Raw genomic sequence first — 23,396 nt, 5'->3', positions numbered from 1 at the left:
AAGCTGCCCAAAGTAAATTTCCAGAAGTGATTTGCTTCTTTGGCAATTTGTTTCATTCACAACTACAGATACGACAGTGAACTGAACTGCACTCAAAACAATCAATTATCAGATTTACACTGTGTGTGGTAGAGAATGAATTAAAGGTGAACATGGTGGTGATTGGCACCCTTCTCTTCTCACCAACATCCTGCTTGAGAGAGAACAAGGGGTCAGAGAATAAGCAGACCATATCTATAGGCCTTAGACCAGTGTTTCTCAACCTTGGCAACTTGAAGATGTCCGGACTTCAACTCCCAGAATTCCCCAGCCAGCATTTGCTGGCTGGGGAATTCTGGGAGTTGAAGTCCAGACATCTTCAAGTTGCCAAGGTTGAGAAACACTGCCTTAGACCTATGGGGGTGTTCACCATCACCTGGGCAGATATGCTACGCCTAAAAAGCATGCATTTCAGGCATCCACATGGGGGAGTCTTCTGAGGGAGAATGGCTAAATGCTGAATGCATGAGTGATTATAAACTGATTTAGAGGGGACAGGATGGAAAAGATTTCAGAATAACAGTTGGAAGGGACCTTGGAGGTCTTCTAGTCCAACCCTTTGCTCAGGCAGGAAACACTATATCATTTCAGACAAACTGTTGTCCACACTCTTCTTAAAAACTTCCAGTGATGGAGCATTCACAATTTCTGGAGGTAAGTTGTTCCATTGATTAATTGTTCTAACTGTCAGGAAATTTCTCCTCAATTCTAAGTTGCTTCTCTCCTTGATTAGTTTCCACTCATTGCTTCTTGTCCTACCCTCAGGTGCCTTGGAGAACAGCTTGACTCCCTCTTCTTTGTGGCAACCCCTGAGATATTGGAACACTGCTTCCATGTCTCCCCTAGTCCTTCTTTTCATTAAACTAGACATACCCAGTTCCTGCAACCGTTCTTCAAATGTTTTAGCCTCCAGTCCCCTAATCATCTTCCTTGCTCTTCTCTACACTCTTTCTAGAGTTTCCACATCTTTTCTATATTGTGGCGACCAAAGCTGGATGCAGTATTCCAAGATGACTAAGAAGGTGAACAGAAAGCTTCATACAAGCTCACATTGCTGCTGTGCATTAGGGTTGGGTTTAGAATTTAGGTTTCTTTCCATCTGATCTCAATCCCTACAATTTATACATTGGAATAGAATAGAATTCTTTATTGGCCAAGTATGATTGGACACACAAGGAATTTATCTTTGAATTGTCTTAATGAATTTGGACTGTACTCTTATAATGATCTTTGCATCCTATTACCAAATGGCTATAAACCTTCTCTATTATGAGTGAATTTACTATCCTTTTCAGCTTTCTCATCTTAGGAAAACAGATCCCTACCTTTCTCCTCAGTCGCATTGCATTTGTTAACTCTCCATTGTGGGCGACCGCAATCTTCCCATGCAAAGTTTCCACCACGAACGGTTGACAATTATCAAGGACAGACACCCCAGAGGTAGAGTATCTTGTATGGCCGATTCCAAGATTTGAAACGTAGAGCTTCTTCAGACTATCTTCGCTGAACACGTGATTAACAAGACCCATTCCCTGTGAAGAAAAAGGAAATGGGACGGATGAACTAAAAGGGAGTTCCCAGTATTGCTTACAGCAGACAGCAGTGTAAAACTAATGAGCGTATTTCGAAGAAAAAACTACTTAATGGACATTTATTTACAAAACTTATATGACTGCCTGTCTCATACGATGAATCTAGACAACTCTCAACAATCCAAAAAACCATGGTTAAAAATAAAAGTGCCATTCCTCCCTTCCCAGGCACCAGATCAAATATCTGCCCAGCTCAACCCCCATCCTGGTCCAAAGGTTGGATAAAAAGGCCATGTCAACTTGCAAAGCATCCCTGGCCTGCTCTCGAGTTGCCATAGGCAAGGGGGATGGGAATCTGATGACGCAGCACAGCAACCAGAAACAGAAGCACATTCCAGGCCTATCTTTCTCAAGGCTGTCTCCCAGGTTACCCACAGCAGCTGGAGGGGCGTGATCTCTACAGCCCATGAAAGTGCTCCGCTGGAGAATGTGATTTATGACACACCCTGGGGGGTGGGGAAACAGTGTCATAATTGGGTCGTAAATTACGTGGGGTCAAAGTTGGCTTCACTTGGGTACGTGCTGACATGTTGCTCCTAATAGTCAGAACTCTGACAAGCCCTATGGAAGAATAAAAGGGTAGGAATCTCTCGGATCTAAGGTGGGACAAAGATCCAAAGAGTTTGCTTCCGAAGACCTATCAGATGGCAACATTTAAGGAAGGACATCTGGAGCCCGCCGCCCTAAGTAACTTAGTATGATGGAAAGATGCCCTGGGGGAGATTGCCTGCAAGTAACTAGACCTTTGCCATTTGATGTTTGAACCAGCCCCTTGAATTGCACTGGGAAAGCAACTGAAAGTCAATGTAGCCCCCGCAGTACTGGTTTACTCAAGTGAACCACAAGGCAACCAGTCCATGCCACTGTATTCCGAAGCTATTCATTTGTAGCTTTCAGATGGTTTCAAGGGCAGCCCCAGGGAGCGTAATCCACAAGGGAGGTGATTAAGACATCCCTTAACTAAATCCATTAAATCAATTTACAACACACGCAAATACTACCACGTTATCATTTTCTAAATATTTTGTTCACATTCCTTTTGTGACACACAAGTTACATTCGTTACTTTATAATGCTCTTTATATGATTTTGATGGTTAGATTTAGGAGAGTTGTAAATTACAAATTTGAGTCAGAGGTGGTAGTCAGCAGGTTCTGACCAGTTCTGGAGAACCGGTAGCGGAAATTTTGAGTAGTTCAGGAAGCGGTAAATACCATCTCTGACTGGCCCCACCCCCATCTATTCTCTGTGTCCCGAGTCCCAGCTGATCAGGAGGGAATGGGGATTTTGCAGTAACCTTTCCCTGGAGTGGGGAGGAAATGGAGATTTTACAGTAACCTTCCCCTGCCACACCCACAGAACTGGTAGTAAAAACTTTGAATCCCACCACTGATTTGAGTGTCAAAATCATGCATAGATGACTCTCCTATTTACATCATTCAGAGAGAGAGAGAGAGAGAGAGAGAGATTGATTTTGAGTTCTTACAGCATTCATATTTAAAGAGAGAAAACAAATTAAGAGTAATCTCCACATCTTCTTTTTTTTACCCCTGAAGTACTAGGCTGGGCACAGCTCCTTCTAAAGAAAATCTATTTATGAGGCAGCTAAAGTTAACACCGTTTAATGACTCATCAACATCTTCTAAAGTATCTCCTCCTCCCTTCGCCCCTGAGGAATGCCAGATAATATTTACCTTGTGCACTTTGAAAGAATGGGCTGATTCTCCATCACTTGTCACAATCCCGGCACTCTCTTGGCCTCTATGAGAAAAGGAAGAGCAGGTAAGGAACCTGTATTTCTGAGACTGGATCTTTATGTCACCCAAAAGGTGCCATTCATGGTTGAAGGATTTTTACAGGTGTTGTGAAGACCCCAAGATCTGAAAAAAGTTTTCTAAATTGTAAGAAAATAACTCTTCCTCCTAAAACCAAAACCACACATGAAGAACAACAATAAACGAAAACAATTGTGGGAATAGGGAGATGGAAAGAAACATTATGTAAAAAGAGGTGGTTGATTGAAATTTTAAAAGAAAAGTTCTCACACTGCAATATTTCATTGGGAAGATCATTTTCCTGGTAAGTTCTAATGCTGAATGGTGAAAGTGGCGTTCAATGATCCGAAAAGCGGATCCTGTACCTGCGGGAATATACTAGGAAGAAAAAGAAGTTCTAATGTTGAATATATGATCCTGGTCCACATACACCCTTTAACTTGGTTTCCATAGACCTCATAGTTATTAGACAAGGATAGGTTTTCATGAGAAGAAAAAATATTCCAGAATTCCAAGGTCTTAATATCTAGAGTCATAACTAAAAACAAAAGCATTTTCTCATGGGAAGGATTCTTATAATTAATTCCAAAACCTTATTAATTCCAAAACCATCCGGACCTGTAACTCCCCAAAATCAAACTTCTAATTACCTTTTTGCCGCTTATCCACCACCCCATTTTTTTAAAAAAACAAATCCTTAAAATTGTATTTCAAACTGCTTTTATTAAGGTTTGAAAGAAACTCAACGATTGTTTTGAAATGTGTTGCTCCCAAAATTCCTAAAACCTAAAAGAGTTAACAAGCATTTTCTGAAAGTGATTTGTAAAGAAAGTGTGTGTACCCAATTTTATTTTATTTTGACCGTGGTTTGTGCAAAAAGATTATTCCCTTGGGTCCCAAAACTCTAATTCTGGAGACTGCTGTCTTGCAGTATTCTCATGAGAAGGAACTCTCTGGAGCAACTCTGGGTAACCTCAAGTCTCTTCATTGTCCAGGGAGCAATTAAAAAAAAGGTGGTTTATTTACTGACTCTTCATTCCACCATGGTTATTGGCTGTGCTTTTAGTAGAGTCAGTCTTCAGTTGCCATTTCCCCCCGGAAGTCGCTTTCTCTACTATATTAGAGGTATGGCTTGCATACTTGAGAGACCACCTGCTGCCAATTACCTCCCAAAGACCCGTCAGATCTCACAGGGTCGGCCTCCTCCGGGTTCCGTCCACCAGCCAATGCCATCTGGCTACTACCCGGGGGAGGGCCTTCTCTGTAGCAGCTCCGGCCCTTTGGAATGAACTCCCCGCGGAGATCCGGACCCTCACCTCTCTCCAGGCCTTCCGGAAAGCCGTCAAAACCTGGCTGTGCCGGCAGGCCTGGGGTTGATGAGTTCCCCTCCCCTCTCGACTGGTATGGCTGTATGATTTTCGTGTATTTTAATTATGTGTACTGTTGTTTATGTTCCCTTTCCCCTTTGAGTTGTTCGCCGCCCTGAGTCCCTCCTGGAGAAGGGCGGCATACAAATAAACCAAATACAAATACAAATACAATACAATAGGACATAAGAGTGCTTACAGCACCATTTCCCAGTTTGATGCCTTCCATATCAAGTTGGACCACAATTCCCAGAATTCCATTAAGCATTGCCGTAGTTCCCATTATATTTGAAGAACCCCACGTTCGCTGGGATGTCAGGTTCAAAGCATTCCATCAAAAATACTAGATTAAAGAATCTTTAGTGGGGGAAGAGAGAAAAAAGGCATCCCCTTTCCCCTTTTCCTTCTTAGAATCCTGTAATATGAATCTGTTGGCTAGTTATTTAGCTGCCATGGCAACACCTTCCAAGTATTATGGAATACCAAGGTTCCTTTGTTGGGCAAGTATGGCATTAACACAGGAGAACTCAATTAGCACCTGAGATAGTTACAGAACCCAGATGTTTTTTTTGGGGGGGGAGGAAGACACTTAAAAAGAACCATTTATATACAAATATATATATATATATATCTACAGAATGTATGACTCTTTCCAAAATATCTTCTATATTCAAATAAATATTTTAATGAAATGTTTTATTTGAATATATAAAACGGAAAATGAAAATTTAATTGAAATAATTTGCAAACCAATTAAAATTGGTATTGCAGTGTGTGTTATCTCATTTTCTATTAAGATGAATCTTGCATTTGTAAAGGATGTCATGGATTTGCTCTAGACAATACAAAAAAGAATATAGACGTGTTTTCCACACAAACTTGAACTTAAATTTCCTTAGTTTGCTTTTAGCATATTATACTTGATTCACTCAGAAGATTATTGACGTGGAACTATTACTGAATATCCCTGAATGCTCAGAATTCAAAGTACAGTGACTCCATTAGTTAAGAATCACAAAAGGCTCTGTGAAGGCAAATCAAGCATTTAGGAGAAGGGTAAGTATGTGTATGTGTGAAATTATGAATCACAGTTTTGAAAGGGATACTAAACCATGTGAACAAACAAAATATTTCACAAAACTGAAGGCATTATTTGCTAGCGAATCTGAAGAGAATCAAAGTTTCAAGGAATCAAGGAAATCAAATGTTTTCATTCCAAACAAAATCATAGTTTACAGTGTTTAGTGTGTGTGTAGAATAGAATGGAGGAGAATAGAACAGAACAGAATTCTTCATTGGCCAAGTGTGATTGGACACACAAGGAATTTGTCTTTGTTGCATAAGATCTCAGTGTACATAAGGAGAATAAAAATACATTCATCAAGAATCATAAGATACAACACTTAGTCATAGGTAATCATACGCAATCAAATCATACCAGGAAACAAACAGAACAATATAAATCTGACATATGCATCAAATTTATACGCTGACATACGTTGGACAACACCTCCCATCATCCTCAGCATCCAGCCAGGCTTGTGATCCAATGCCTCTGGAGGGGGCCAGATGGAGGGAGGCTTATTTAGAGCTCTCATGTACATTAAGAGCAGAGATTATATTTAAAGCCCATTGCATAACAAAGGTTACAGCATGCATTCCATCTCTGGAATTGTGCTTAATTTCTGCAAAGCAGAAAACAGCTTATTTGGGGGGTGCCAATGATTAACAGACTTTGCAATCATTTCTGCCCGAGCTGCTTTATTTTTCTGCCTCTTAAGACGGGACCTGCTTATTTGGCAGTTTCTCAAGTTACTCCCCTCAGGCAGCTTGAGCCAGTAAAACTGGATCCTTTCATCTCTGTGGAGCTTACTGACAATCAGCCGTCTGGTTTCCTAGGAAACGCAATCTTGGCTAGAAATAGTGAATCATTTCCAGGTCACTTTCAACATGGAGAGTGGAGCAGGAAGGCATTGGACTGAGGAGGAGGTTAAAGCCTTGCTAAGCGTCTGGTCAGAAAAAAATATCAGAAAGCAACTCCATGGGACCTTACGGAATAAAGGGATATTTATTTACATTGCTAAAAGGCTTCAGGAGTTGGGGATCTGCAGAGACTGGAAACAGTGTCGGGCAAAGTATAAAAACCTGAAATATGAATATAGGACAGTTAAATATGCCCACAACTCAGGGGATACTACAAAGACTATGAAGTTCTTTCATGAGCTGGATGCCATATTGCAACATAAACCTGTCACCCACTTAACAGAGGAGGAGAACGGCAGGTGTTCAGCCAATGACATCATAAATGCCACCAAGGAGAACAATGAAGGTAAAAAAAAAAAAACAATCACGCCAAACTTCTTTTTTTTTTCTTATTGCTGTTATCTAAAATACATACAAAGCTTGTAAACCTCAGACCCATGCAAGGCACTGCAGATGACATAGTTGGAACAAACCGACTTAATGCGCTCCCTTATCTGTGTGTCTCTTGGGGAAGGGAAGGAGGCGGGGGTGGAGAGAGGACTAGGAGGAGGGTGGCTGTTCCTGAATGTTTCTATAAATACATAAACTTAAGTTAAACCAGCTGCTGGAGCTAGCCAGTTTCCTAAGCCGAATTCCTCTAGAGAAAAACAAAAGCAAAAAAAAATAAAAGACTAAGGGCCTGCAAACTTCTGCTGGGTTTATTGCTGCTTTATGTGTAACATTTTGTGCTGTTTTATAGTTGCGTTGCTAGGTTTGAGGAGAAAATGCCGAGCTACTGAGTAATAAATGTATCTATATCTACATATACATTTCTGTCGTTCTGTTCGTGCCCTGCTAGAATTTAAGCAAAAGGACCAAAAATGCAAATCACCTGCTAGCAGGGATGGAAACATGTTGTCCCTTTTGAAATTTTGTTTTTCCAAGAAATTTACCTTATCTTGCTTAAGGGGGGATACATTATAAACATTTAAAGCACGTTGAAGTTCTTTTAAAGGGTGAATCAACTGCTGAGATGGCAACCTTCTAAAAAACTATATTCACAAGAGTTTTGCATATTTGTATGCGATGTATTTTGCTTGCCTGCCGGAAATCCAAAAATATATTATTTGAGAAAGCAAAAAAAAAAAAAAAGAAATTAACCAAATCAAGCCACTTGGACAAAAGTATTTCTTGATAATAAATAAGAGCATGTGTAAATTATTATTTCATGGAGTTTTCGAGTATCGTTTTATAATCACAAGAAGATTTTTTTTCCTTTAAAACATGATCAGGGAAGTAATTGAACGTGTTTCATTTTCTTTAGAGGATTCTCAGTTAAATATCTGATTTTAACAAGAAAGAGGGGGGAAAAAAAGTCTGCATAAACCTTGGAAAGCATGTGAATTTGTTTTAAATTAATAAACCACTGATTTTTTTAAATAATGCAAAACAATGCAGTAAAAGAGAGGAAAAGAGAGGAAAACCCCACAAGTTGAATCCTGTGTCAAAATAAAGGGTTTGTTTTGAGGATGATTTTCTGGTTCTGTTTTCAGAGTTTATCAATTCCAACTTACATATATAAATTATATATATATATATATATATATATATATATATATATATATATATATATATATATATATATATATATATTACATACATACACACACAGACACACACACACACAGACACATACACACAAATTATATATACACATATACAATATATATATATGTATATATAATTAGATAATTACTAATATATATATATATATATATATATATATATATATATATATATAATCAGTGGTGGGTTTCAAAATTTTTAGAACTTCTGTAGGTGTGGCCTGCTTTGTGGGAGTGGCTTGTTGGCCATGTGACTGGGTGGGAGTGGCTTGCCAGCCAAGTGCTGGGTGGGCGTGGCCAACTTGTAAAATGTGGTGAAACTCAGTTAACTAAGCTCTTGCTTAGCAACCAAAATGTTGGCTCAGAAACTCTGGCATTTGAAGTACACAAGTCTTAAAGCTGTCAAGTTACAAGACCCTTGCACCCCTAACCCTTTAGAAAAAACCCAGGGGTGTTTAAACTTGACAGCTTTAAGATTTTTGGACTTCAACTCCCAGAATTCCTCCTCTCGCTCTTCATCTTGATGATGTGCGGACAGGCAGGGGGAGGGAGCTGGAACCGGTTCTAAATGGCACTGTAGATTTGTGGAACCTCTTCTACAGAAGAGGTTAGAACTGGCAGGAACCCACCATACATACATACTCACACCTAATATTCTTAAAATCTCTAAATAAAGATATTACGTTACAGCAGCTAGCCCTAGAGAAAATTTCCCCGCAATCCAAATCAAAGAGTTGAATCTAATTGGTTGCCACTAAGTGAACAAAAGCATGTTTCCCTTCCCCCTTCTTCCCTAAAATACTGTCTACTGATACATAAAAGAGTGAAGGACTCTGTTTAAGAAAGTAGACTGCTACGCAGAAGGAAAGGTGGCATTTGCAGAAATCAGTACCGTAATGGCACTTTCAGATGATCTTGAGAAATGGCTCCTCCCTCGTTGTCAATAACTGTGGTAAAAATGAGCCACACTTTCATGGGGTAAAGGGCAGATGGAGGCTACACATTGGCCATACTTTGGAACAACTTCTATGTAGTAATTGAACCCAATCTTCTATAAACTATTAAGAATGGAGTTCTTTCTTACAGCTGTTGGAAGAAATGTCCTTCTGGGTTCAGTTCCAAGGGGGAGAAAGACACTGGAGACATGGTGGCTGCTTGGAAAGATGGTTTTAATAGTGGACAGGATCCCATGCCTTGAAGATGTTGGGTGAAGAAGAAAAAAAGGGAAGAGATGCTGAGAGTGCCTAAATTTTATACTCTCTCTGGGCTTTTGAATTTGAGCTTGTATTCTGATTGGTTGTCAGACTCCCATAGAGCCATGTAGGGGCAACTCCGTAGGCTGTCCGTAGTCCCAGGCTTGGTTGAGCCTTGCTGGGTGATGTAATCTTTCCAGGTGCCATGTGGTGAGATGGGTAGAGGACTAATCCTAACTTTGTTGGATCTTGGGTGAGGGCATTTGCTTATGAATATACCTAGGTATCTTCTTTATTTCTTAAGTGTAGATATCTGCTGTGGGCTATTGAGGAGGATAGGTGGCTATAAGAGTGAGTCTGTTTCCTGCCTAAAAACATTTCTCCATTTCTCACCCAGGGAAATATAATATTCTGCCTTTTTAATATTTCCTAAAATATTTCATTTTTCTAGCAGAGGGGTGGGTGCTGACTTCCTACACAGCCTTCAGATGGATGAGCTGGAGCCATCAGACTGATGATATGATGATGATGATTTGTTTGTCTATATTCTTTTACTAGAGGGGTTTTATTGTATTCCCATTGATGTAGAAGACGTACAATCTTCATAACATTGATAGAATACTAATCATATCACATCAATCCAATCCATGAATCAGTCATATGTTTTGAAAATAGAAAGCCTCATGAAATGTGGTGTTTCCTACACTGTCCAGGGCTGCTGAGTAAAATGAATTCTGTACAAATGCTTATGCAATTAATTTATTAGCTATTGTTTCACAGATTATTATCAGCCCATGGGGAAAGTGTTAGTGCTCAAATTGATTAGTCTTTTTTAACCAATCTGGCCTGACACAATTCCTTTTGTTATGCAACTATAGACTCTGTTTGGGTTCTCCATATCTCACAAAATGTTGGTTTATAGAATAAATAAAAACTATTACAGTTTATCATGAAGGGAAGCTAGCTATTATGCAGCCATGGGGTTAATTATTTAGCCAAGTGTTTCTTGATTGGAGAAAAACTCTCAACAATTAACAAAGGATCAGAATTCTCCTTGCACAAACGAACACTAAGATATAGTTGCATTGGAAGTGGAATGGGCAGCAAATACATTTAATGAATAAATAATATGGTATTTGTAAAGTAAAAAGGAATTGTAGTTTGGATTTGATTCAGAGAATGTGGCAGCTCCAATTTTGGAGTTTATAAGAGTCTTAAATTGTTGTGGTAGAGTTCCTAGATGGAAAAATATCAATATTTCTGATGGAAGCATTTAACTCAGGTTTCCAGTTTTATACTGTCTATACATCATCATCTTCCTCCTCCTCCTCCTCCTTTCTTCTATCTATCTATCTATCTATCTATCTATCTATCTATCTATCTATCTATCTATCTATCTATCTACCTACCTACCTACCTACCTACCTACCTACCTACCTACCTACCTATCATCTATCTATCTATCTATCTATCTATCTATCTATCTATCTATCATCTATCTATCTATCTATCTATCTATCTATCTATCTATCTATCTATCTATCTATCTATCTATCTATCTATCTAAAATAGCTGTCTGTGTGTGTATGTTCCAGCATAACTCTGGAACACCTGGAGCAATTTCAACCAAACTTGGTACACAGATGACTTACTCTCTGTAAAAAAATACTGTGGGGGTAAGACATCCCTAACACCCTCCAGGGTGTGTATTCTGTTAAGATACAGCCTTTTGTGCCTTAAAATGGCTTCTACTATACAGCGCAGTAGGAGTTACCATGGTTAATGGCTTCAAAGTACTCCACAAGGGTAAGGAGGAAAATCCAACATTAAAAATTATGTTTGGTCTGGACATTTTCTCCCTATAAATAAATACACGGGCAATGCCAGGTTATCAACTACTTTGTAAATAAATGTTAAGCCTTTATAATTGAATGGGAATTCAAAAGATATTGCAGTAGCACTGCTGGGACATCCTATAATTCAGAGAAGTCAAATCTGCTTAGAATAACCAGTTTAAATCAAGGATGAGAAACATTTTTGGGGTTATGTAGCATGTGGGAACCATCCCCCCCCCAAGTAATTGGGTGCTGTTCATAAAAGCTAGACTTTACTTCATCACATTTCTGTTTAATTAAAAGCTGAAATAATATGATTACTTCTCAGGTATGACTTGAATGGCTTCTCACTTCGTAGCATATAATAAAGTTACCCCAAGTCCAATCTGCAGAAAGAGCTAATGGCTCTACCATTATTCTAATGACAGTTTCTTGGATATAATCCTTACCTCAGGCTAACTTTAAGCAGTTTTAAAATGTTTGTAGACTGGGAACTAAACGCTGCAGTTCCAAATCACTTCAATTAAAAGCTGGACCTATTCGAGCAATTAATTTAAAACTTAATTTGTTTATAGTGCAGAAGGGATAGTAAAGTAAGGAGATGCTATTCTTTTATTTAGAGCAGGGGTAGTCAACCTTTTTATACCTACCGCCCACTTTTGTATCACTGTTAGTAGTAAAATTTTCTAACCGCCCACCAGTTCCACAATAATGGTGATTTATAAAGTAGGGAAGTAACTTTACTTTATAAAATTTATAAAGCAGAGTTACAGCAAACCCCGACCGCCCACCACGAAAGTTGGAACGCCCACTAGTGGGCGGTAGGGACCAGGTTGACTACCACTGATTTAGAGCAACTTGTCTGGCAATGTGTCTCTCTTACATTCTGTTGTACGAGTAGAGTTTTGTTCATGCTTCCATCTTATTTTCACACTGTACACACAAATGTACCGTATTTTCACGACTATAAGCCGCACTGAAAATCCTAAAATTTGATCAAAAACCGGCAGTGCGGCTTATAACCCGGTGCGCTTTATGTGTGAAAAAAGATCGAAAATCTCTCCCTCCCGACGCTCAAACTTGAAGCTCGCAAGCATGCACACGTCCCTCGGGTCTCTCCCTTCAACCTCGCTACTTTCTGAGTCGGAGCAGAGAGCCACCCAGCTCCCAGCCCCTATAGACTGGGCTGTTCCGTCACCCCCGCCGCCGCAAGAAGGGACGGCAGACCGGCGCAGCCCTTCAGGATTTGCCGGCGCCGAGCACCCCATCCGCCCCGGCAGTCGCCCTGCCTAACTCCGCTCCGCGCCCCAGCCGGCTCTGCGCTGCCGGTCAAGGGCGCGCGGGTGGCCAGTGCGGCGCCGGTCTTCCCAGCACACCACGCCGGCCGGGCAAGAGCCGGGAGAGCAGCGGAGCCCGAAGCCTCCCGCGCCAGAAATGTCCCGCTAGCCGACGCCTGCCACGTGCGCCCACCCACCCGCCTCGGGGACCGCAACCCGGGCGCCCTGCCCGCCCCCATCCCCCCCCGCCTGGCTCACCGATGCGGATGACATGGGGCATGCCGCAGCAGGCGTGCAGCCAGAGGACTCTGAGCAGGGCGGCGGCGGCGGCAGCGGAGGCGCAGGAGCGGGCCAGTGGCGGGCGCGAGGCATGGCAGTAGGTCAGCATCCTGGGCGGGCGGCGGGCAAGGCGCGGGAGGCGGAGAGGACAGAGCAACCTGACCGCGGCGCCCCAGGCCCCCGCGCTGGCGATCTCCCGGGGTGGCGTGGCTGCACGGGGCCGCTCAGCGGAGGAAGGCGGCCACCTGGCGGGAGAGGCTCGGCCGAAAGGTGCCGGGGCTGGAGCCGCAGAGCCAGGCATGCCTTCCGCCCGGGAAGTCCTGCCCCTTCATCCCCGAAGGCCGGCGCGCGGTGAGGGGGGCCGGCGTGGAGGCGAAAGTACTTTGCACATGCTCCACGGTCGCCGCGCTCTCCGTCCCAGCCTTCGCCGAAGCCGGCGGGCTGCCTCCCGAAGAAGCCGCCGGAGCGTCCCAAGCCAGAAAATGCCCCAACTCGGGCAGACGGAGTTCCAGTTGCAACCTGCGCATGTGATTCGATGAGGAACCAAGGGGAGCCGGGTCTCTGAGCGCGGCTTATAACCCGGTGCGCTTTATATGTGAAAAAAGTTTAAAAAATTAACATTAACTGATACTGTGGCTTACAATCCGGTGCGGCTTATGGTCGTGAAAATACGGTACATAAATAACATACATTATTTATGCCTCTTCTCTTTTATTTTCAGTTCTGAGTAGCTTAAGCATGATTTATTCTAACTGAGTTTATCAAATGTACTCCTTGACGTTACAAGAGTTCATGCTTCAGGACAATTTTATGGCTATGTTAAATTTTGTGGTTTTTAATCGAGCCTTTTGCATTCCCAAGATGGATATGTAGTAGCATAGAATCAGGTGTTTTTCAATATAACACTCTATGCCCTTCCTACCTACACATATTTTCTTCTTTATAATTCCAGGCGAAGTCTCAATTACATTGGAAGAAGAAGAAGGAGAAGGAGAAGAGGCTTCTACCAATCCATTGCTGTTTATTTCCCATTGCAGGCCTATTGAACTAGGTAATGAAAGGCAGCATGTGAGAGGGGGTGAAATGGATTGTTTTCCTTTTTACTGTTTTAGTGGCATGACCATAATATTGGAGGTTGTTGGAGGGTGCAAGTAGAGGACTAAAACACACACACACAAACCCAATATGGGAGTTTTGAGTGCATGATTGTGCATACCATTTGTCACAACCTCCTCCACAAATAAACTTGTATAGGTCACATACATATTGCAAAGGTTTGTTAGGAAATATAAAATGCAAGATTATTAACACCAGGAGTGGTATTCACTTACTTTCCCTACTGGTTCACAAATGTGAACGCCCCATACACACCTGCCCTAGGCCTTCCGTGCATGTATTTTGATCACACACGAGGCTTGCACACAGGCGCGCGGCTTGAAAACGTCCCTAAACAGACCGACATAGAGCCAGGATGGGTGGGTGGGCCCATCCACGATTTTCACAACCGGTTCTAGCAAACCAGTCTGAACCGGCTAAATTCCACCTCTGATTAGCACCTATTTCTGAATTATTGCCTTCAGAGAAAATGTATTGGAAAATGTTTTGTGTGTCCCTGCCCAACTGAGAAGCTCGTTTAGAGCCGAGGTGGCGCAGTGGTTAGAGTGCTGTACTGCAGCCACTTCAGCTGACTGCTAGCTGCAGTTTGGCAGTTCAAATCTCACCGGCTCAGGGTTGACTCAGCCTTCCATCCTTCCGAGGTGGGTAAAATGAGGACCCAGACTGTGGGGACGATATGCTGACTCTGTAAACCGCTTAGAGAGGGCTGAAAGCCCTATGAAGCGGTATATAAGTCTAACTGCTATTGCTATTGCTATTTAGAGACAACAGAGCAAAATCCAATCAAATTCCATCCTTTAATTGCCTATACTTAATGGACAGAATCTTGCTGAATTAAACCTATCAACTTCTAACCTGGTGGGCATAGTCTGAGAGATGTTAGGTGTGTGGCTATCCTGAACCTCTTTCCTCTTAGTCTATAGAGGTGGGTGAATAAAAGCTGGTAAAACACTGAGGTAATCAAAAGCTGAGGAATCGAGAAACTTAAATCGAGACAATTCAGGCACTTGAGGCTATGAAAATTGATGTCACTGGCTGAGATATTGATTGGCTTAAGTGTGCATGGTACCAGTATAGCTAGCTAATTTAGCAGCCCTTGTTAATACTTCAGATTTATAAGGGGGGGGGGACATGTATAATACAGTAGTAGAATTACTTTGTTTTCCTGAGACGGGTAGCAACATTAAAGATTTAAGGAGGTTATTATATTAGGGGAAAACGACATACACTTCTGCAATGGTCTCTTGTCTGGTGGCCAGCTCTTCCCCTCATTCCTCAAGGTCATTTCCCATACCAGGGGCCTGCAACCTTAAACACCTGAAGAGCCATTTGGACTCATTTCCCACAGAAAAGAAAACACTGGGAGCTTCAAAACCTGTGTGTGTGTGGCCAACTCAACATCATTCCCTCCCACCCAGTCACATGACTCCTCCCAGGTTTTGTGGCTCTGGTGTTTTCCTTTCTGTGATATGTGTGTGTGTGTGTGTGTGTGTGTGTTGTGTCACAATCCCTGGTATGGCTTAGTGGCTAATATAACTGCCTAATATGTAATACAGCCCAGGTTCGATTCCCACTAAGGGAATGGCTAGCTGATGAGAGCTAAATATCTTGAAATAGATATATACTAGTCTCCCTTTATTTATTTATCAGCACAATTGCAACACAAATGTAACAAAGCAACATTAAAAAAAAAAGGCTTTCTGCCTGGATGGCTCCCAGAGTGAGCCGATAGACAGAAAAGGGAAGCAGTATGCTCCCTCCCATATTTGGGCATACCAAGGGTTGTGACACAATTCATACCTATTTCCCTGGTTTAGCTGATAAAAGAGGAGAGCCTGTGGCTTAGTGGCTAATATAACTGCCTAATATGTAATACAGCCCAGGTTTGATTCCCAGTAAGGGTATGGCTAGCTGATGAGAGCTAAATAGTTTGAAATAGATCTATAGTAGTCTCCCTTTATTTATTTATCAGCACAATTGCAACACACATACACAGACATATATATAGATTCCCCCCCCACCCCAAATTGTTGCCTGACATATTAACTTTACAAGAGAAGGTATAAATTTTTTTTTGCATTTTACTGATACTATCCATTTTGAGTTTTATTTTGTTCCTGGAGAAGAAAAATAGTTAACCACGCATTCTCTTTCTTGCTATCTCTACCTGATCCTGACCCCCTCCACCCTACCCAATGCAGGTAATACATATCTGTGTCTTTCTCCTGTCCTACCTGATGCAGGTAATCCAACCACAGTATTAGATGCTTCCAAAAATCTCCCCTTCATTCCTTCTGTAGCAAACGAAGGAGGAAAGCATTGGACTGTTAATGAAGTCAGAGCTCTAATACGTGTCTGGTCGGAAAAGAGCATTCAGCAACAACTGGAAGGAACAGTGAGAAACAAAAGGATATTTGAACACGTTGCTGCCAGACTACAAAAATTTGGAATTGACCGAGACTGGAAGCAATGCAGAACAAAATATAAAAATCTAAAGCATGAATATAAGAGTGTTAAGGATGCCCAATACTCGGGCAACGCAAGCAAAACTATGAAGTTTTTCAGAGAGTTGGATGCTATTTTGGGACACAATGCAGATAAAACAAGCAGATGCCATAATGACTATGGTGAGAAACCAACAGAATGGATAAAGACCACAATAGAGAAAAAACTAAGAGGTAAACTTTGCGTTACTTTTTAAAATCAATGTTGCAGCAAAATCTGCATAGAAATGATTTGCATCAATTTTACAGAAACCCCGCTTAATTCGAACTATGGAAAAGAGGAGAAAGAAAACTAGGGAAAAAAATTCATTATTGTAGAAAGATGGCTATGTGATCCAGTTGGTCAGGTGCTTTAATTAAGACGACATTGAGTGAATTAAGTCAAGTGTTTGGAAGAGTTGAAAATAATAGCTGCCATAACATACAGTGAGATAGTGAGGAAATAAGGAGTATCTGTGGGTGTTTAAAAACAAAACAAACCAAGATGGAAGCCACAGTTGTATGCTCAAAGATGGTCCCTTTCCAGTGGTGGGATTCAGCCACTTCAGGAGAACCAGTTGTTAACTTTCTGAGCAGTTTGGTGAACTGGGAGAAATCCTTAGGGCAGAGAACCGGCTGTTATTTGAATCCCACCACTGTACCCTTTCTTTGATGCAGGCGAAAAGGGGTAGGGCTCTGAAAGCAGATGAGGAGTAATTAGGAGTTGTGGTGGCACAGTAGTTAGAATGCAGTATTGCAGACTGTCTACAGCCTGGAGTTCGATCCCAACTGGCTCAAGGTTGACTCAGCCTTCCATCCTTCCAAAGTCAGTAAAATGAGGACACACATCGTTGGGGAAAATATACTGACTCTGTAAACCAGTGGTCTCCAACCTTGGAGCCGAGGTGGCGCAGTGGTTAGGGTGCAGTACTGCAGGCCACTTCAGCTGACTGTTATCTACAGTTCAGCGGTTCAAATCTCACCGGCTCAGGGTTGACTCAGCCTTCCATCCTTCCGAGGTGGGTGAAATGAGGACCCAGACTGTGGGGGCAATATGCTGACTCTGTAAATCGCTTAGAGAGGGCTGAAAGCCCTATGAAGCGGTATATAAGTCTAACTGCTATTGCTATTGGCAACTTTAAGAAGACTTGTGGACTTCAACTCCCAGAATTCCTCAGCCAGCAAAGCTAAGTCCACAAGTCTTAAAGTTGCCAATGTTGGAGACCACTGCTGTAAACCACTTAGAGAGGGCTGTAAAGCGCTATGAAGCAGTATAGAAGTCTAGGTCCTATTGCTATTACTCAACATTTTCTAACCGGATACCCTGCAGACCACATCATCTCTAGCTCGCACAGCTGTTGATTTGCTGCCCAAGGATGACATGAGCTTGTCAACACTGCTAGGAAGACATTTACATAGGATTCTAAGAAGGCTAAGCTACGTAACCTTCTCTATTACACTGCCACTTAAGATCTGCAAAGATATTCGCTATAATAAATGCAGTCCACAGAATATTATGGACTTCTTCTGGGTGATGTGGTTAATGTATTGTGTTTGTTTCTTGTCTGGAATTGTTTAAATGGTGTACTCAAGCAAAATACAATTTAAGGCTGACGGATTGTGTTTGGCTTCGCTGGTTAAGGACTGAGATTCATTTACAGGAATTAGAATTTTACAGCTGTAAGACAGTAACCTGTAACATTTTATGCAGAATTGCTTTGAATTACAGGTGAAGAGAACTTTATTAGTAACACATCTGGAGACACTAATACAAGGAAAATGCCAAATGCAGGTGACTATGAGATGCTGGTGATCAATTTTTTGATTAAACTATTAAAATTCCAAACTCTTACAATATGATTCCAGCATTTACATAATGTTCCTTTTCGTTGTTTTAGTGATACGCAGCACAGCGGAGAGAGATAACTCTGGGCACTTGGGAAAACCCAATTCCACACTCAGGAGGGAGCATATAAAGGAGGAAATTATCGATTCAGGTAAATGTTCTGCAATTTCATTCCATCCTTTTATATATTATTATTTGTATAAGATATCACTGTATCAAGAATAGGGAAAGGCATCATGCAAAAATCCAAACAAAAGCAGATAGCTTTCCAGTAAAAGGGTATTTTTCTGGAAAACTGGATTTGATATTGGACTGCTAGTATTATTTAATCCAGTAACCCAAGAATTTAGAGGGTGAGAAACAGTCCAGATGAATTATTATTACCCAAAAGTCTGTTAATTTCTCTTGATGTAATTCTAACGCTAGCTACTCTTCTACAAATGAAACTTAAAACCACATTTACATTTTTTTTTAGCTGTATCTCCCTCCTGGACGATAATTCAATTTATAATCAGGCAGGACCTAATCTTGGGGCATCCAGATCAGAGGTGGTATTCAGCAGGTTCTGACCAGTTCTGGAGAACCGGAAGCGGAAATTTTGAGTAGTTTGGAGAACCGGTAAATACCACCTCTTACTGGTCCCGCCCCCATTTATTCTGTGCCTCCCGAGACCCAGCTGATTGGGAGGGAATGGGGATTTTGCAGTAACCTTCCTCTGCCACGCCTACCAAGCCACACCACGTTCACCAAGCCACGCCCACAGAACCAGTAGTAAAAATGTTTAAATCTCACCACTGATCCAGATACATACTAGAGGAAGATGAGAAACAGAGGCAGAGTACAGTATTTTCAAACTAGCAGCAGTTCCTTGCAACAGGCATGTCATTTAATCTATACTTTGAAATCAAGATCAATTATCTTTATAGCAATTCCCAGTCTACCAAGGATGTAAAAAACAAGGCAAAGTTAGCCCAGCAAATTCCACTTTTAACAATTACACTCTGGGCTCTAATAATTGTATTGCATTGTTTAATGATCTGCCCCAGACTCCTTCCAAGAATTGATGCTAAACTGCTTAGTGTAGTTCTCTGGATCTTTATTACTTTCTGAAATTGGGGGCAGCACTAAGCTCTCCATTAGCCATCTAGCAATTCACCAGTTCTCAAGGATTTATTAAAGGTAATGAACTGTTTCAGCCAGACAATCAGCAAATTGTTTTCAATATCATAGAATGCAATACCATCCAAAGCTAGAGATGCATATTCAGCTTGTAGCAAATAGATTTTTCTGAACATATCTATCACTCTCAACCTTCCACTTGGCTTCATTTTGTTCTTCCCAACTACCTTGTGCAACGATGGCGAACCTTTTTTGGCTCACGTGCCATAAGCGGGGGGAGCGCAGGGGGGGGGTCGTGCGTGGGTGTGCCGCACCCATAATGTAATGCGTGACCTCAATGCGCATGCGCACATAACAGGCTCCCCCCATTTTTCGCATGCTTTTTTTGCCCTCACCAAGCCCCAAGGTTTTATAGGAGCCTGGGGAGGGTGAAAACAGCCTCCCCCGCCCCCCCCCCCGAGGCCCTCCGGAGGCTTCAGGAGCTTCACTGAAGCCTCCAGAGTGCAAAAAAATGGCCCAACAGGCAAACCGGAAGTTCGGGAACGGACTTCCGGTTTGCTCATAGGGCTGGTTTAAGTTCTCCAGAGCCTTCAGGTACCTTCCGGAGACTTCCCTGAAGGCTCCAGAGGACGAAAAATGACCCTACGAGGAAACCGGAAGTCACTTGCGTGCTGGCCAGCTGACAGGGCAATGCCTCGTGTGCCCTGACAAATGGCTCCGCGTGCCACCTGGACCTAGTGGAACAGATATCCACATACCAGAAAAGGTTGAGACCAAACAGATACTGATCATCCTCGACTTGCCACATTTTGGCTACTGTTCGAAGTTATAACGCTGGAAAAAAAGTAAATTACAAGCGATCCTCGTGCTTATGATCACTTCAGCATTACCATAGTCATGCCAGCAAAATTTGGGTGCTTGGCAACCGGTATTCACAACTACATCCCAGGTCACTTCCCAGCTGGCCTCTAGCAAGCAAAGTCCACGGGGAAACCAGATTCACTTAATGACTATGTGATTCACTTAAGAACTACAGTGATTTGCATGGCAAAAATGTTGTAAATTTGGGCATGACTCACTTCATCACCGCGCTGAGCAAGAGGAATTCTGGTCCCAGCTGTGCTCTTAAGTTGAGGACTAACCTATCTGAGGTAATTCTGCCTTTACTCCATTACCAAGGAGAATCTTGCCATCTTTATTGTGCAGTTAAGTATAGCAATTTTTTCTGAAGAAACTTTAGTTCATTGTAATCTGTAGCCCTTTTGACGCCTTTTTTATTTACATCTCTAGGTTTTCTCTGTGTACTTGTTTAATTTGATAAATAAAGTACAAGTCTTTCACAACATATAATCATGGTGGTAATGGATAAAGACCTTGACAAAATGACATCAAGTGACAGACTCTTACAAAAAGCCTTTGTGACAGAAACTCATTTTACAATTTCGCTGAGGCCTGGTGTTAAAAAAAAAAAACCTGGCAGTGCAGCATTTTGCGCACAAAGTGATAATCAACAGTTTTATAACAATCATCCACACAACCTGTCAACCATACTCCAATTTTAGTATGCCTAGTTTATTCTGTTCAACATGGAGATGCATCTATTTTATTAGGTAATAAATAAAACATCATAAAGGGAAGACACCTTCACTCCCATAACCTAAATAAAAGACGAAGGAAGGAAATGTTGGAATATAGGTAATGTTCACATTAGCCTAATACAGATAGTCCTTGACTTTTGACCGGTTGCCGAATAACCAAAATTTCAACAAACCATGAAAATGGGACGTACGACCTGGATTTCAGGTTTTTGGCTGTTTGCCCTGTGGTCCTGTGACTGTAATTTATGTTTTTGCTGGAAATGCTTCCTAAAGAATAGATTTGCTTAATAATTGTGAAGCTCGTTTAATGCAAAAAAAAGATGGTAAAATTAAGTGCAGTTGCTTGCTTTGTGACGATCATAACGTACAATCAAAATTGTGGTCTCACCTATATGTCAAAGACTACTTATATTCCTTTTTCTGCTTTGATAAGATGAATTTTGGACATTAGTAAGTCATAACTTCATATATAAATCCATTGGTTATGACAGGGCTGCCCAACTCCCAGCCCATTGGCTGGATGTATCACATGCTGGCCACGCCCATGCCCGGTTTAGCGAAGGGGGAAAAAAAATCCTGATATGTCATGTGATGCCGCTGTGACGTGTGTTTGAAACCCCTGGGTTAATAGGTTTTCTCACTGTTTATTACATACTGAAAGCCAAAATAATATTTCAAAATTAAGAAAATCCTATATGAACATCAACTCCCGACATCTGCCGTATGCTACCACCACATGATATTGCCATACCTCGGCCAGTAGAGGGCGGCAGATTATTAGAGGAAACTTATTCCTCTAACACCCCCCACCCTCCAAAAAAAAAAGCATGAGCTTCATGCTTTGTTCCTGTCCGAATGGTCATTTAATTGATAACAACAAACAGGGGGGCTAACATTTCAAAAGCTAAAAAAGCACGTACAGTAAACAATCAGTATTGCTTTCCTAAGGTAAGAAAATAACGTAAAGGATGCCTTTTAAACAGATATGAAAATCAGCATGAATAAAAATCAATAGACCAATGTTGACCGGAAGGTTACCATTAGATTTTCTTGCTTAATATTTGCCAATTATCTAACAGCTTAAAACGCAGTTGCAGTCAGATAACAAAGTCCCTGAGTCCCCCAGCACAAACCTGGACTTTCACCCTTTGGTCGGATCTCCCTTCTGCTGTATTTGATTGTATTATCTATCACAAGGATCACATCACCAAACAGCAAGAAACCAATTATATTAAAGGTCAGACCTCCTCCCCCCTTTGCTGGAATAAGACCCAGTAGTGTGCAAAGTAAAATGAATAATTACATTATTTAGTTAAAAAAAAAATTCCTTGACTTCAGTTCTTAAGAGAATTCTTAATGCCATCATAATGACAAAAAAAAACCAAAAACCAACAACAACCCCGAATGTGGTTATACGAGATAAGAGTAACAATGCATTCACTGTTCTTTATGTTAATGTCTGCAAAGTTGCTTGAGCTAGTAACCTCAAAATAAATGTCAGGGAATCCTTAAGCCAATCCTAGTTTGTGTGTGGGCACGTTTTAATATACATACGAATATCACACAATGCAGGTAGCCCTGTGCTTACAACCGTTTTCTTAACGATGGTTCAAATTAACAGCCTCGGAAAGAATGTGTTATAATTTTGTAAAGTACCTCCAAATGTTGCACATGGGTTCTCGGCCGCAGCGGGAGTGATCTGGGTGCTCGGCAACCTGTTTACATCTAGGATTGTTGCCGAACTCCCTGCGAGCCGCCGGGAGATCACCATTTGCAATCTTCTCTGGTGGCATCCCTAGAAAGCCAACGGCAAAATTGGCAGGGAAGGTTGCAAGCTGCTTACCGCCAGCTGGGGGGAGTCTCCCATGCCTTCCCTCTACTTAATGTCCTGTGAGACTGCTTAACAACCACAACTGGCAATGCTGGGATTGAGGTCATTGAGCAGTCATGTAGCTGTGGATGTCTCATTTAAGAGACACTTCACTCAGTGACCGAGATTCCAGTCCTAATTGCGGTTTTAAGGACCACCCGTTTCAGAAAGCAACATTTTTCACATCCTCTGATAAAATTCCTTCAGGCAATACACCAGACTGTTAAATCTAATTATGCGTACTTCCCACATATTTAAAGGACAGAAGTGGAATGTGGGAAACAAGCAAGACTTCATGTGCTTTTTAGCAATATGGGATTCATAATTGTGGCAGCATCTAAATGATCTTGAGCATTCCTGGCTAGCACAGGAATGGGTAACTATCAAGGATATAGACTGGGAAGGATGAAAAATCTCAGA

The 23,396-nt window shown here is 41.6% G+C and overlaps 1 protein-coding gene across 1 annotated transcript in view; it reads right to left on the bottom strand.

Moving 5' to 3' along the window:
• The window catches only part of PPAT (phosphoribosyl pyrophosphate amidotransferase), a 61,326-nt gene that overhangs the window by 14,246 nt on the left and 23,684 nt on the right, over nucleotides 1–23,396 (bottom strand). Inside the window, exons 2-3 of the mRNA XM_032224600.1 lie at nucleotides 3,326–3,392; nucleotides 1,365–1,571 (exon numbers count right to left, since the gene is read on the bottom strand). Coding sequence (XP_032080491.1) covers nucleotides 1,365–1,571; nucleotides 3,326–3,392 — 274 coding nt within the window. The remainder of the gene's footprint in view (nucleotides 1–1,364; nucleotides 1,572–3,325; nucleotides 3,393–23,396) is intronic.

The sequence above is a fragment of the Thamnophis elegans genome, chromosome 9 (assembly GCF_009769535.1).
Source record: "Thamnophis elegans isolate rThaEle1 chromosome 9, rThaEle1.pri, whole genome shotgun sequence".
NCBI classification, from domain to species: domain Eukaryota; kingdom Metazoa; phylum Chordata; class Lepidosauria; order Squamata; family Colubridae; genus Thamnophis; species Thamnophis elegans.
The sequence above is the reverse complement of the archived record's forward strand: the minus strand, read 5'-3'. Positions and strand labels throughout refer to the sequence as shown.